Source organism: Trachemys scripta, chromosome 1 (assembly GCF_013100865.1).
Source record: "Trachemys scripta elegans isolate TJP31775 chromosome 1, CAS_Tse_1.0, whole genome shotgun sequence".
Lineage (NCBI taxonomy): Eukaryota > Metazoa > Chordata > Testudines > Emydidae > Trachemys > Trachemys scripta.
In genome coordinates, this window is record NC_048298.1 from 159,662,391 (window position 1) to 159,679,026 (window position 16,636).

The 16,636-nt window shown below is 41.8% G+C and overlaps 1 protein-coding gene across 3 annotated transcripts in view; it reads left to right on the plus strand.

The window, feature by feature from the left end:
• EPHA3 (EPH receptor A3) overlaps positions 1-11,054 on the plus strand; it is a 318,256-nt gene extending 307,202 nt beyond the window's left edge. For 2 of the 3 annotated variants that reach the window (XM_034791240.1, XM_034791250.1), the window contains exons 16-17: positions 3,525-3,680; positions 7,076-11,054. In XM_034791240.1, the coding sequence (XP_034647131.1) occupies positions 3,525-3,680; positions 7,076-7,181 (262 nt within the window). In that variant the 3' untranslated portion in view covers positions 7,182-11,054. Of the gene's footprint in view, positions 1-3,524; positions 3,685-7,075 lie in introns of those variants that run through there. The other variant, XM_034791261.1, reaches the window with a different exon arrangement.
• The last annotated feature ends 5,582 nt before the right edge of the window (positions 11,055-16,636 follow it).

Below are 16,636 nucleotides of genomic sequence, written 5' to 3' on the forward strand. Positions count from 1 at the left end.
AAACTAATGCTAGGCAAAACCTCAAAGATGGAAGGTTTGGTTTGGACATGTAGCCAAAAGTCAAAGTGGCTTATTTGAACTTAGCAAAACTTCTTTAGTTTAAAAATTGAGGTCAGAATTGCATGCGTAAGAATTCTGGTATTTCCTAATCCCCAACAGGGTCAGACGTACCACATGAACATGCTCTTTTAGTACTTCTGATTCTGATGAAACTTAAAAGGGCAAAAGAACATGAAAATGATTAAGGCTGGGATTTTCAAACCTTCAAGAATTATTCACCCAGCTCCCACTGAAATTCACTGGAATTTGAGCACTTAACTCCATTTGGGGTCCCTTCATAAATTCTGCCTTAAAAGTTTTTCCAAACCTCAGATTCTGTTCAAGTTTTGGGAGAACAGTTCTTGGTGGTAGGTCTTTTGAACCCAAATCAGTTCTCCCATTACAAATATTAATGAACCACGTACCCAGCTGTAACATGGCATGATCATTTAACTTTAAATCATGGCATTTGGAGCATGTTCTCTAACCACTCTCCTTTGCTTCTGATTCCTGGTGAAGAAATTCAGATAGCCGCCTTAAACTGGAATAATTAGATTTTGTCCAGATGAACCGCCAAGGGCTAGGGCCTGAGATGACAGGGAAGTCCCAACAGCTCTTTACGTCACTTGCCTGATGTGGGTGGGCCACCTCTGTAAATGCAGATGGTGTGGCCTGTCATCTGAGCACTACTCTCCACTGCTCTTGGTGCTGGTGCATTGAACCTCTCTGCAGTGCACATAGGATGAGGCTCTTCTGCTGGCAGGCCCACCATGTAGCCCTCACACAGAGCTTCAGTGCTGAGGATGGCTGTCTCCTGCCAAACACTAAACCAGCATATTGTCAGGCAACCTTTCTTTGTTATTTAAGGACCTGTTTCAGCATACTGTCCACAGCTCAGTGGAGCATATTATAGTGTATTTGTGAAACAAGCACAGACACTGTTGCAGGAGTCCTGGTGCTCTTCCTGTTTTGCTAAGTGGTTCAGATGTTGTGTATCAAGAGACACATTCATTTTCACTGTCTTGTTTTGTGCTTAGTACATTTCAAATGGTTTACATTGTTTGTCTCCTGTCTACAATGATAGTGAAGGTGGGGATTGGTAATAAGAGTTGGAGGAAAGGCTTCACGGTGATTTTTAGGGCCAAAATAAAACTGGGGTAATTCTGTTGGAACTTCCAGTAGGAGGAGCTCATGGTATAGCCTGTGCCCTTTTCAGGTGGGCAATAAAATTGAGTTCAGTTATTTGTGTCCCTTAGTCTCAAGTCAGTCGCAAAAAAGGCTTCAATTCAGCAAAGCACTGAAGCACACAATAAACCTCAGTGAAAATGAGCATGTGCTTAAAGTTAAGTGTGTGCTTTGCTGAATCAGGGCAGGCTCACAGTAGCTGTAGGGGAGGTCAAATTTGAAGCGAATACATTAGACAGTCATTAGTAGCAACATATCAGTGCCCTTTTGCTAAGTTGCTCCTAAGCAGCTATTGCTGTTATGGGAGTGTCGACAATTCACTGGGTCCCAGGAACGTAGGGAAATGTTGCTCGTAAGCGCCGATTGCTCTTACAAGGTGTTGCTGCAAACAAGCATCTACTGTAGTGGCTCATATTCTTAGATACTATCACAGGTGGAGGAAATGGTATAATGTTAATTAGTGTTGCAATTGGGAAGTAATTAATATGGACACTAAGATGTCATGGCCACCAGAAAGAGTACTGATCACATGGCTATTCAGAGGCTTTGTGTGCAGCTTAGAAAAAAGATAACAGTGCAATGAGAAAAAACAACTAGTGTCAACAGATGGGAGACCAGACATCTGTCCACATCTGTGCACTAACGTAAGACATTACAGTGTAGTAGCAATGTTGGAAAAGAAGAGCCCCGTCACCATGTATGGCTGCATTGGTAGATCATTATGAGAGCAGCAAGTATGGCCCTCTGTAATGCTACCAAATGCTGGAGTATCAGTCATCCAGCTCTTCCTGGCAGGAAAGAAGTTGGCCCAAGAAAAGATTTTACCTCACCTACCTTGTCACACTTTTTATGCTTATTTTCAATAGCACATTGACTTCCCCATTGCTATTAATCCAACAACATCTTCTTGTTAGAAATCATACAGACTGAAAATGGGTTATAATAGACAAAGTAGTACACAAGTGAGCAATGTGGGACACCGCATAAGGTGGAGGTTGGAAAAGATACAACTCAGATGGCACGCTTGCATGTGTCACACATTTTAATATTGCACTTGGTTGCTGTTCTGAATCGTGGTTGAATTAGACTCAAAATGGAGGGGAGGCACTTCTCCACCTTACTCTAAGCCCTGGTGTGACTGGTTCAGTGGACTGTTAATGGAATACGGGGCCTTTACTCGCCACTTCAGACCTGGCCCAGGGCAGTTGTAGCTCCAAGATGTTACCATCTGTTGTTTGCATGCTGATTTTGATGAAGTGAGTGAATGGGCACAATCTAATTTCTAGATAACTATTTGTACGTTGCAGCAAAGGCTGAAATAAGAGTGTGGAGACTTGACCTACCATCTAAGCATGGTTCCTTTAGCAGTGAATCAAAGTGCCTTGCGAGGGTAGGAAAAGAGGAAAATTTGCGTGGGGGTGTCTTTGTCATCCTTTGTTTTGTGGATAAACACAGAATTATGTTCAGTCAATTCAGCACCCTTTGTGAGCAATGATTAATTTTAAAGTCAAAAGAAACTTGTGTTTTAATTTCACAATAACTTGCAGAATGCCTTAGTGGATGCTCTAGTTTTGGGATGCCCACAGTTTTTAAGACAGGGCTCTAACAACGACTTGAAAAATTTGCTAACTGTATTCAATAATGAGCCTCCCTAATTTTGGCTCTGCTTGTGCATTGTAAATTATAAACCTTCCACATGGGTTACAATTGCTCCACTAACACTCTTAATTCCCTTAATAATCATTGTGTGATTTTTGAGCCGTTATGGGCCTTTTGGTGTTTTTAAAGCCCCAGAAGTCTATGATAATTTATTTGTACTTTCAACTCTAATAGCAGTATCTAGAATTTTTCCGTAAGGCTGCAATATTCCAAATGCTCAGTATCTGTAAATTATACCATCAATGAGTTGAATTTGAAATTAAGAGAGCTCATCACTTGAGTAACTAGTCTGTTATTTTGGACTAGTCAAGTCACATAAATATAGTCTAAATTAGGCTCATCTTTGTTAATGTTTATAACTTATTTTTTTTAATGTAAAAATATATATAACATACTGGTAATGCTTCGGTGAGTTAAAGCACAGGGATGAGCCGAGTAGTTGGAGCTCATAAACCAGATGATTACACAGTGTTCGTCAATGCTGCCAGCTTGAACAAATGAGGCCTCAGTGGTGAATAAATTCCATAGATGAACAGGAAAGCAGCTGGAAACTCCTGCTGGTGTTGGTGTTAAGTTTAGACACAAAGTCTATCTATGTTTACTCCAGCTCTCTTACTTTGATCATGTTCTTTTTATTCCAGGCCATCAAATCTTCTCCTGGACCAAAGCAACGTTGACATCTCAGCCTTCCGCACGACAGATGACTGGCTCAACGGGTTTCGGACAGGACAGTGCAAGGACATCTTCACAGGCGTGGAATACAGTTCATGTGACACAATAGCCAAGATTTCCATAGAGTAAGTTAGTGCCATTTGTAGTGATAATAATGCGTCACTATTGCCCATGGATATTTTTATTTTTAAACATGCACAAGTCACTAAGCTTTAACATGAGTAGATTTAAAATACTCTCTTGTATTTAAAGGCCATTTTCAAGTGTTTTAAATTCAAATTTAGTTGTGTTATATGTATAGGAAACAAACCGTTTTGCAGATGGCGTGAGGACAACTGCAGCTTGCTCTGTGTAAGCAGACTCCTGTGTTCACACAGAACCCAGCGAAGTGAGGAGAAGGTCTTTCCATGTGATGCCAATCGTAGGATCAGGGCTTGAGAAGTCATTGGCCAAGAGTCAGTGGGATCTCGAGTTGCCCAGCACCTCTGGAAATCAGGCCACTTTTATTTAAGAAACTAACTGCAGGCAACCCAGTTTGAAAGTTCAGCCATTGACAATGTCCTAATGGGATTTAGAATTCAGTTTTAAATGTTTTGCTGTGAAAAACAAAAATACAAATACCAACTATTACTGGTGCCGTGTAAGAGCTATACATAGCAAACACTTTTTCTATTGACTATATCTGTTCCCAAGTTGTCTGTGAGAACAGATCACTCCATCCAGAACTTTATTTTTGTTGTTGTTGATCCTTTTATTTGATGAATGTTTGGAGAAATATATTTCAGACTATAAACTGCTCTTTATTATATTGGTAGCAATATTGTCTAGGCATACTGCACAGAGCCCCATTGTACTGTTACTCCTGGGGGAATTCTGCACCAAAAAAAATTAAAAATTATGCAAGCTATATTTTCAAATTCTGCAAAATTCTGCATATTTGATTTGTCAAAATAACACAATATAATCACACCAGTTTCAATTATTTTGGGTCATTTATTTCAAAATACCTGTTAGCAAGTATGTCCGTAACAATATAGACAACAACAAAAAAATCAGGAAATGTTTTTTGACAAATAGATTCCTTACTAGGCATATAAATACAGAATGCTGAGTAATAATTCATTTAAACTACAATACAGAACCGTATTTCCCAGACCCCTCAGAAGCAGTGCAAAGGCTTGGGAGAGTCAGGGCTAGTGGAGGAACTGAGGGGGAGGGAAGTAATTTCTGAGAAGGAGCCTGGGTGTGAACTCGGAGGGTTATTGGGTGTGGGGGGGAAAAGCATGGAACAGGTTTTTTGGGGAGGCGGGGAAGGATTGTTAGGGATCCTCCCCATGCAGAGCCTGGCTGACCCCTAGCCTCTCCCATTCAGTCAGGCACATCTGCACCTGTCCCTATGTGTCCCTGCACTCATATGTGTCCTTGCATTCCCTGTCCACATGTGTCCTTTAGCCCCCACTCAGACACCCACTCCCCCATCTCCATGTGGCCCTGCACCCCTCCCTCTGTCCCCAGTCTTTCATCCCCCACTAGCCCTTATGAGCCCCTGTCTGACCTCCCAGCAGCCCCACACTGTCTCCCTATATCCCCTGTCTCCTGACGTGGCCCAAAAAGTACTGTGAAGAAGGCAGGCTTTCTCTTCCTTAGCTGGCTGGTAGCTGCTGCTCTGTTCCATTGCCACAACGCCCTCTGGTGGGCAAAAGGCAGAACTGCAACAACTTTCTGGCAGAAGCTTTTTTCTGTGCAAAAAATTATAAATATGCGTAGCTCATAAATTATGCACGTACACGGTGGCACAGAATTCTCCCAGGAGTAAGTTACTGTACAAACAACCAATATAAAGACAGCCACTGCTGCAGAGAGCTCAATATCTTAGATGTAAACAATATATAACAGATGGTAAAAGAGACACATTATGATACATATGAGGAAGGCAAAATAACATTAGAAGGTTGTGTTTTAGAGTCAATTCAAAGACACAGTAGTCTCTACAGTGACTGTGTCCATGGACTTTTTGCTGCAGGTCTTCACTATGTTAGCTGGGTGACTGGCCAGAAGTCACCTTTCTATCCCTGATTAGATGATCACTACATTTATAAGCAGGAGGAGAGCCTGAAGAAGTTACTGGGGGTTTTAACTCTCTCAGGAAGAGGGTGGGAATCTTTAAAGGAGATAAGCAAACCTAAGAGATTTTAGAACATTTTTAACCCAGTTAATCCCTGAGCACCCTTAGGTACAGATCACATAGCCATCGAGGAAAATGAAGGTATAGTTGGGACCTTAAATGTTCACCGGCTATTTGTTGTACTTATGCATGAATGTGGACAAATAGAAATATCAAATCATTTGTTGGTTGCAACCAAGCTTCCCTTAAACAATTTATCATCCTCTTGTTCAAATCACCTGACGTGCATGCACAATACTCATTAATATTAATAAGACACGCACACATGCGTTGAGAAAAGAATGTTTTTCATTATTCTCGAAACATTACAAATGCTACAATCCTTCTAATCTACCTTAAAGTCCATTTATAGAGAAGGAAAAGAACTGGTTCAAATTGGTGCTTTGTATGAGCCCCAATTTCCTCCTGCATCTCGAGGAACAAGCTGGAAGAGTTGGTGTTACAAATTCATGCATCCACCTGGAATGAATTAGTTTGTTTAAATTTAAAGGTGTACCATCTTTATTCCTGTAGTATAGAGTGTTGTGGTAATAGTCTCTCTGCATCTGGGAACATGTCAGGTATGGTTATGAAGATACTGTGCCAGAGAGAATATTGAATTCTTAATAGTATACATTGGTGGCAGTTAAGTGATGGAGAACAAGTAACCAATAGTTGCAGTATGGGAATTAAAACACAAATACAGCCAATTAGCATGTTGTTGCAATTGTGTAAAAAAAAAAAAAAAAAAGTTAAGAATGGCTTACTATAGCAACGACCCCGGAGAACATTGCAGAAACCCACTGGTAATGGCCAGTTTCCTGTGGACTAATAGTTAATTAGCTTCACAGCAGAAGTGTGAAGCCACATTTCCACTAAGCCCAACAAAGGGATTAGATTGTCTGGAGAAACAGAAGACAAAAACACAGCAGGGCCTGTGAATATGACCATGTAGCTATAAATTTCAGCATCAATACCAGAGTTATGAAAGCCAAACTGCTAAAAGGGCTCTGTGTGCAAAATGGCAGGACTGATTCAGGGGGGAAAAAATCATGCTGATGGTCACAGCATGAAATGCCGCTACAGTAGGGAAAAGACCCCAGGAATCTCAATATTCTACTTTGGTCCATAATCAACACTAGTTCATGTCTCGTCTTTTGGGTGGGTATTTTCTGGTGCTAAATAAAGCAGAACACAGCTAAGTGAGGTCTTCTCTTGTGCTTTTTTTTTTTTTTGAGACACATTCTCACTGGTTTCTGTACTCGTACACTCTGATCTAGCAATAGGGAAAAGACAGTATGAAATACAGAGGCAGAGTACGTCACATTTATCAGCCATGTGTTCTCTTTCTTTCAGTGATATGAAGAAGGTTGGTGTTACTGTTGTTGGGCCTCAGAAGAAGATTATTAGCAGTATTAAAGCGCTAGAAAATCATACAAAGAATGGCCCTGTTCCTGTGTAAGGTACCAAAATGATGTTGCTCAGGTCAAAGAGAGAGAGAGAAGTTGCTTCAAAGGGCAAACAGTGATGGCTGAGAAAACTGCACGAATTAAAGGAGCTCTCACAACACTGTTGGGAACATTGGTGGAAATTTCAAGCCCACTAAGAAACTCAAATATTGAGTATCAATGCCTTAAAGATAGGAACAAAAATTTTTAATCCTAAAGAGTGGGAGCTTTCTTTTCCCCTTCTAGTAACTAACTGATAATACAGATAATAATTTTGAAAAGAAAAAATATGTAAAAATCCTTCCAAGTAATACAGTGAAACTGAACCCCAGAGCCATTTGAACATTGACTGTCTGAATATCATGAAAAACCACAGACACAAAGGCTGTGTGTTTGATCGACAGCAGCAACAAGAAGAAAAAAAAGACTTGCAGTATTTTTATACACAGAAGAGATCTGTAACAGGTATTTTATTTCTTTAAAGGCAAGCAAAATTGAGGGATTATGCCTCAAACTTATCTGGCCATACAATAATGTCACTGTAATCCTCTGTTTCAACTGTGGAAAGGAATACAGAAATAAAGTTTGTAGTGACTTTGAGTTAGTTCACAAATGATTTTTGCCATTACGTTAGCTTCCCTAAATGTTTCCATTTAAAAAAACAAAAAAAAGTCTTAATTTTTTTTAAAAAGGCATATTTATTTCCTTTTATTCCTTATTGTTTATATTTATGCTTAAATATCTTAACTTAGATTTATTACTGCCATGTGCCAAATGCAGTCAGACTTCACTGATCAGAATCGATGGTTTAACCTGAGAAAATTGTATGATGTGTTACTTACTAGATTTTGTTGTATGTTCGTACTGCTCTGTTTGAAATCCAAGAAAGAAAAGCCTTTTTCCAGCTCTTGCTCTGAACAATCCATCTGGAGTTACAGACATTCCATCTATGTCATATCTCTGTTTACAGTAATATGTTACACTTCTAACCTAGAGTAAATCTACTAGCAGAACTGTGTGTGTACAACATATGACTTGTTCCATGGATCAATATCCAGCCTGGTTAAGCATGTTAGTTTCCATTACTTCCCAAAGACCTGATTTCACCATCCTTATACATGATGAGTAAGTAGCACCTTATTCAGATTGATTTCAGTGGAGCTATTTGCAGAGTGAGGTTCTAGAACTCAATATAAGGGAGGCAGATTTATACCCTAATTTAGTGGGACTGCTTCTTTAGCTCACATGGTAAAGATTTGAGTCTGAGTCTGGAGCTGAACATCAGGGATTCTATTCCTGATTGTCACGTGTGCATAATTAGCAGGAAGCCATGGCATTTATAGATAGATACACACACACACACACACACACTCATACAGTCCCTGGTCATTACACTAGGATGTGACTTAGTGCTGCACATAGGACTGGAATCTTGCCCTCCTTAAACTTCCACCTCTTCTGCACAGTGGATTCCACTGAATAACACTGAGTTCCTGTGAAAACAAACAAAAGACAAGACACGTGGATTTTAAAGGCTCCAGGGCTGTAGGATGTAGTATAGATTACTATTAAGGCTACTATTTAGTCACAGGTATTTTTAGTAAAAGTCATGGATGGACACGGGCAGTAAACCCCTGACTAAATCTTGGGAGAGAGGGGGTGGCCACGGGGTGCCACGGGTGCTCATGAGGGGGCAGGCCGGGGGACGCCATGGGTCCTGGGGGGGCAGTGGTGGCACACAGCCCGGGACCCCTACTGATGCTGGGGTTGGGGGGTGGCAGGGTTCACAGGCTCCCTTTGTGGCTCCCCTGAAGCAGCGACATGTCTGTCCCTCCAACTCCTAGCTCCTCGCGCTGCCCTCGCCCCAAGCACTGGCTCCACAGCTCCCCTTGGCCAGGAACCGTGACTTCCGTGATCTCCATGACAAACTCACAGCCTTAATTGCTGTGTATCTAGTTGAATCGGTTACCATGAATGCAAAATCAATTGCTGGTTCTTCTGAAGTACACAGAAGCATGAGGCTGAATTCCTAGAATTCTCCAGGCTGAATCTGCTTCTAAATTATTCTTTCTGGATCCAAAACATGAACAATGCAAAGCGAACACATTTATCACTCACTGATAAATGGAGACAGAATTATAGATGCCTTTTTAGTAAATCGTGGCAAGTGAACATGCTCAGAAGAATCTGATTTGAAATATGCTCAGTTGATAATGTCTATTAATGATTTGACAAAAATTTGAACCAACAGTATTGAAAAGTGCAGAAAATTAAAAGAAAGCAGTTAGACCACAAAAAATCATTGTGACTTTCTATTCAGTGTGTTCTCTTGTTAGACCAGGATTCTGCAGTGAAATATGATGGATGACCCAATATTGGGTCATCCATCTTTTCAAACTGCAAAAATGGGACACATTTTTGGGACACGCAGGAGTCCCACCTCTACGCCGCCTCTTCCCCCCTGAGGCCCCGCTCCCTGACCAGGCTGGAAGTTGGAGCTGGGCAGTTGTAAGAGCCGCCCAAGGAGCCCAGACCGCTGTGGGGAGCCCCAGGCTCTCAACCAGTCCTAGGCGGGGGGCTGGGATGCACAAGAGCCGCCCCCAACCTGTGTCCACACACCCCGGGGCTCACTGCCAAGGGCAGATGAAGGGTCTGGGACTCCAGGGCCCCCCACAGTGGCCCGGATTCCCTGGGCAGCTTTTCTTACCGCCAGGCTCCAGCTTCTGGCCTGGCCAGGGGGCGGAGCCTCAGGGGGAAGAGGAGGAGCCTGAGGTAGATCCTTGTGGTAAGGGGGAGCTAAGCCCACCTCAGGAAAAGGCTGGCACTGCTCCTGAGCCGCAGGCAGGCACATAGGAATGCCGTAGAGAATCTGGGACAAATGCTGTCCCGGAGTCATTCAGCCTGGGACCAGGACTTGAAATGTAAATTTCGGGACGGTCCTGCCCAATTAGGGATGGGTGGTCCAATATAAGAAAGCACAAATGCCAATTTCATCTTGCTTATTGTGTTCAGAATTGTTCTTCTCTTCAAATTTGGGCTTAAGATTCAAAATTCAGACATTGTTAAACAATTTATGCCACCAAGCTCCAGTGTGGACACAAGTGTAGGAGGAATCTTTTCCCAAGGTTTTTCTACAGATGTTTCTCTCAATCTTCATTCAGGCATCTTTAGAGGAGGAAATTTTTAAATGCTTCTCAAAACAAGAAAAATGTTTCAAATTGAGATCTTACATCTTAGACCACCCTTAATATTCTCTCAGTATCTAGTCATCCTCCATGGACACTGTTCTGAGCATGCTCAGCGTAAGTGCATGATACTGATTCTTGGTAAGAAGGGAATTCATTTTTGTTTGGTTGGTTTTTGCTTGCAGTTATGTGTAGAGTGGTTTTAAACAAATTTAGCTTCCTCTACCCTTCAAAATTGTACATGTACTCTAAGTGGCCTCTTATTGAAAACATCCCACACTCCCCTCCCCCCTGTACATATGTAAACATAACAGTGTACAATTCTTAAATGTGGCGTAGAGGTACTAGAATTCTTGTGGCCATCTTCCTGTACAGGATCTGCATTGGTTATTTACATCAAACAAAACACAAACTATTCACAACATTATGTACCATATTATTGGTTTTGTATCTTTAAATATAGTTTACATATATAATTTATTTCTGTTAACATATCTAGTTTTGTGCTGTACTTAGCATTCAATAAGCAATGTATAGATGTGATTTGATTGGTAATATGTACTTACTTTAACTTGTAATTCAAAACATTACTTACTCATTTAGTTTGTTGTGCAATTATAGATGGCCTCTTACTAATGTAAAATTATTTGTAGTGGAAACATTTATATTTTTATAATAAACATAATGAAAGTATTTTTTACATATTGGAATTACCCAGATGCTTATTTTGAGGCAAAGTAAATCAATTTGATTGAAAAAAAACCTAACTGGCTTGATTAAATTGGGATTAAATATAATGCATTACCTGTGGCTAAATTCTCAACTTCAGTGCACAGCTGCAGTTAAAGTTAGTTACAATTAGGAACACCTATTAAAAAAGCAATGTTTAAAGTAGACACGCTGGCCAGATCCATTGGTGCTATGCCAAGTTACATTAGTGTGAAGATGTGAATCACTCTATGCGTATGGGAAGACTGTTTCAGTCACAAACTGCATATAGGGTGTTGAGAAAGTTGTTGTTTACATTAGCTAAGCCAAGTAACTCCAAACTTCTACTTTTGTTTCAAGGGGACTGGACCTCCACTGGTCTTGTTAGAATGCTTAAGTACTATAAAAAGATGTTCTTGTCAACAAAATAAGACAAAGCCCATTAGTTACTGAAACTTTTCCCCATGATCATTTTTTTCCTCTGAATTGTAAACAAAGCATCTTCTAATGATATGTCCTCTGGGGGTGTGTGAGAGGCAGTGATTTTTTTTCCTGTTTACTGTACCAAAACAAAAGTATTGTTTTTATGTGCTTCACTGAGGCATGAATCATTTGAAAATACAAATGTACAGCCTAGCTTTGCCTCTTGAGAGCTATCTTCGTAGAAGAATGTGAATGTTTCAGAATGTTCTGCTTTTCCAGTTAAAATTATTTAGGATGAGTAAAGAAATTGTATCCATTTGTATTACAAATGAGGAGCACATGCTTTTATTTTAATTCACTCTGTTTTTAACCATACAAAGTAATGTATTACAGAGCTGTTCGGGAGTAAGTCTATGTGGGCAAATTTAGCAAGTGTTATCTGTTAAATGATATTACTTGAAAGAGGAGCCATTTAACACCACAGAACAGAAACAAGGAGGCAATCATTCAAATCTGCAGCAAAAGCTAGTGCCTCTTTATAACATCCCTATGCTACCTACTATGCTGCAGTGGGTGCATATGATGCAAATCTAAATTCCAATGTGGGGTTTGAACAGTATGCTTGAATGGTGTGGAAACCAAGCCAATCTGTGCAACTCTTTACCAGAGGATGTTTTGAAGGCCAAGACTACAACAGGGTTCAAAAAAGAACTAGATAAATTCATGGAGGATAGGTCCATCAATGGCTATTAGCCAAGATGGGCAGGGATGGTGTCCCTAGCGTCTGTTTGCCAGAAGCTGGAAATGGGCAACCAGGAATGGATCACTTGGTGATTACCTGCTCTGTTCATTCCCTCTGGGGCACCTGGCATTGGCTGCTGTCAAAAGACAGGATACTGGGCTAGATGGACCTTTGGTCTGACCCAGTATGGCCGTTCTTAAGCTACTAGGTTGGTCTAATCTGTATAGTATGCAAGCTATTTACTCTGTGAATGGACTGCTATTAGCAGTAATACTTATGATTTGGTTTTGTCCTGTGGTGTTTTGGCACATTGACCTAACAGTATTTTCTTGAGGAGATTTGGATAATAATCTGTTATAACTATTTTATTTATTGTAAAAGAATATTAGTGCTCATGAAAGGTTCTAGACTGTCAGCACTGGCACAGAATGGATATATCAGCAGCAGCAGTGGAAGCAAACTCCATCCTACCCACTTCAGTCCTCAACTCAAATCTGGCAGTATAAACACCAACAGTCAGTTCATTATCCACGGGTACAGTTTTAAAAGCACCTAAGTGACTTATAGGCTTAAGTCCCAATTTCAGAGGGGGACTTTGGCGCCTAAGCCTTTTATTGAAAGCCTTATTGAGATGTAGGCTGCTATGGCACTTCTGAAAATGGGATTCACATGCCTAAGTCACTAAAGTGCTTAATAAAATTTTACCTCGTGCCTGTTTATCCATCTCTTATTGAAATTGCCAGGGATCAGTGCCAATGGAAGAAGTGCTTTGAACATCCATCCACAAGGAATGGACCTGAGAGCCACTATTCATTCGATATGTGGTTTGTCATTAAGAAGCCTTCAGAAGGTAACAATATCTCATCATTTTTTGATCTGGCTAGTAGCCTAGTTGTTTTATAGTGGTCACATAAAGTATCTTCCGTTTTGAAAGATTCAACCTGATTGATAGATATTACCTATACTTCAAGTGGGATACACTGTTGGGACTGATAATATCTCTCAGAACAGAAGAAGGTCTTGAAGTGCACCCATTGTATAGCCACTGAACCACACAGCCAATCTTTGGCACATGCAAAACCATCTGTGCACTTACTTGGTCCCAAATTCCCATATTCCATGTTGTGTCACATTTTCAAATTGAATATGAGTCCCATGGGCAGAGATTGCATCATTAAAATAAGGTCAGATAGTTACTTTTATCTAAAGTCAGTGGTCACCACTCAACTCAAATTAGATGGAAGCAATCTTCAACACTGTCAAATCACCACATCTCCAAAGGCTGTCCTCAAACTGTCTGAGATGCAACAAAATTAACATACAGTGTCAGGCTATTGCTTCAAGGAATCTTCAATAATTCCTATTAGAGACAGGACAGAAAGAAAAGATTGTCTATAAATCCACTACAAGTCCTGCCCCCTTCAAACCATAGTCAAATAATCTATAGCCAATTTATTCCAAAAGGAGCTGAAATCAATATCTACAGACAATGTAATCTAAGATAGAATCCACAGTGTGTTACTTCCAAATAATTAGCAGTTATAAATGTCTTTGCATCCCCCATTATTTGAAGATATAGTGTGAAGTCTTAATCCCTATTCTTGTCCCTGTTAGGCCAGATAAAAGGACTAGAATGGGGTAAAGGGGCTCTAAAAAGCGCCAGATCTGGTTGGGGGAGGATCCTCCCTCCCTAAGTCCCTGCACTATAGAAGACAACTGTAAGGCTTTCTTTCAGGGACCCCCTCCCAAGAGCTGATGTAGGGGGTGGAGGCATGAAGGGCGGTATGTTGGGGTAGGGATGCAGCATGCAGTGCAGTGACGATTCTGGGCAGTGCTGCAGCTCATAGGGCAGCCTGGGGAGACCCAGCTGTAACATAGGCAGGCCTTCCAATGTCTGTGACACCACTGGCCTCCTCAGTGCCCGGAGCAGCCCAGGATGGGGAGGGCACAAAAGTGGCTTAATATCACATATTCCCTGTTCTGGGCTGCAGGGTCTGTGCTATGCCTTTTAAAAGGCTCACCAAAGAAATCCCACCCCTATTATTTATATGCCTGGTATTTAGACAAGTTGTAAGGCAATTTCTTGCTTAGTTTCCACATATAGTTGCTGTGACTCTAATCAGATAAGTGTGTAGCCCATTAGTCATTTGTGCACACAGTTAGCCAATCCGAGAACCAGTCAGTCATGGTAATTGTTATAGCTGGTTGGAAATTTCCCAATGGAATATTTTTCCATGCCACGTCAATTTGACAAATCTCCCAATGGAACCCTGACTACCAGGCAGGTTTAGAAATTTACCTGCCTGGTTTCTTGCCAGCCAAATGCTGCCCACCTGGCAGGCTGCCTTGAAGTCAGGTCTTCAGGACTCCTAGGGTCTGCGGTTCCAGGCCAGCCTGTCTGCTGCACTGCATTGGAACCTATAGCTTCCAGGCTCCCTAGCCAGGAGCTGGGCGCTGAGAAGCCCTGGAGCCACAACTGAGTCTGGGGCCTTGGAGGTTGGGTTTCCAGGGGGGAATTCATTTTGAAATTTGCTTAATGAAATGTTCCAATTAGCTCTAAAGAAATACAAAAAAAAATCCCCTTCTGCAAGAAATTATGAAGTTCTGACTTTTAGTTCCAAAACTAAACAATTTTTTTTCAAAATTTTGGAACTTCCCACAGAAGAGAAATTCCAACTTTTTAACCAGCTCTAGTAATTGTAAGCAGAGCTCCTGTGATCCACCCACCATTCATCCCAGGGCCGGCTCCAGGCACCAGCCCACCAAGCTTGTGCTTGGGGCGGCACCTGGAGGGGGGCGGTGCGGCACGGCGCTCCGGCTTCAGCCGCCGGGGAGAGCGGAGCCGCAGTGGGCTAGCCCCCCAGCGCTCCAACCTCCAGGAAGAGCGGAGCCCCGGCTGGGCTCGCCGCCCTCCTCCTGGCGCTCTGGCTACCGGGGAGAGTGGAGCCCCGGCCGGGCTCACCGCCCTCCCCCCGGCACTCTGGATGTGCTCCGGCCGGTCGGGGAGAGTGGCCCATGGCCGGGCTCGGCGCCCTCCCCTGCCGCGCTGGGGAGTGGGGGGAGGATGGCCGGCGGGAGGCCTTTTTGCCTGGGGCGGCAAAAAAGCCAGAGCCAGCCCTGATTCATCCTCTGCCTGCTTTCTCTCTCTTTTTTTTTCTGTGTACTCCAGCGAGGTGGAATTTGTAATCATGACTTATTCTTGGTCTCCATTCTATTTGCAAATGTTTTATTTGACTCTGGTCTTATGTGAGAAGTTATGGTCTGTTCCTATCCCCTACAAGTACTTTAGTCACTCAAATCTATGACTTAACAGCACTTCATTGTAAATCAAGTAAAACAAAAAGAAAAAAATTCTGTGGGAAAACATTTTGGCTTAGTGTCCTCTTCAGTGCTGTTTACAAACATTTCAGCTTACCATTACAGCTTAGCAAGCAAGTAATCACCGGAGAAAGCATTTACCTAAGTATGTTTGGCAAGAGAATTGTATTCCTTGGGTTTTATTTAGACTGAGTTACTTGCATTCATCACTACTTGTACAAATTTCATCTTGGACAGGGAGCTCTTGTAGAGCTAATTGAGATTCCATGCCCTGGCTCACTTGAAATCTTGCAGTTCACATTGCCAGTGGGTTCCTTTCTACATGTGGGGAGGGGCGGGGAGAGTTATTTTTTTCCAATCAAGTTAGCCTAGTGTTATTAGAAAGACCCTTAACACTAGCATAGATACAGTTTAACATATCTTCGGTCAAGTGAGCTACTAGTATTGCAGCCTTGATGGAGATCTATGCTGGTGTTAAGGGGGGTTTCATATCCTGTTAAGATAACAGCAAAACACCATTTCTTCCCCCCCCTCCATATGTAGACAGAATTTTCAGTGCTGTAGAATGAATATCACTAGAATATTAATCTATTTTAGGTATCATATAGCCCCCATTTACCATAGTATCTGAGCACCTCACAATCTTCAATGTATTTATCCTCACTACACCTTTGTAAGTACTATTATGCCCATTTTACAGATGGGAAATCAAGGTACTGAGTGACATGCTCAACATCACACCAGAAGTCTGTGGTAGAGCAGGAAATTGAACTCAGGTCTCCCAAGTTCTACGCTAGTGCGCTAACCATTGTACCATCCTTCTCCACCAACCCTTCTCTTTAAGGATATTCACTGTATTGGTTACTGAGTAGTTTCCCCAGTATTGGTTACAGAGTAGTTTTCCCAGCAGTGTCAATAAACTATATTAAAAGGTGACACAAAGGAACAAAAGGATTATTAGTGATGGCTCAACCTAAGGAAATGGGGTGGTATCACTTCAGATAAGAATCCCAAAGGACAGATGTGTGCCAAGCCTCTTCTCAAGCAATCAGCCTGCCAGTGTGATGAAAAGAGACCCTCTTTTTAGATCTCC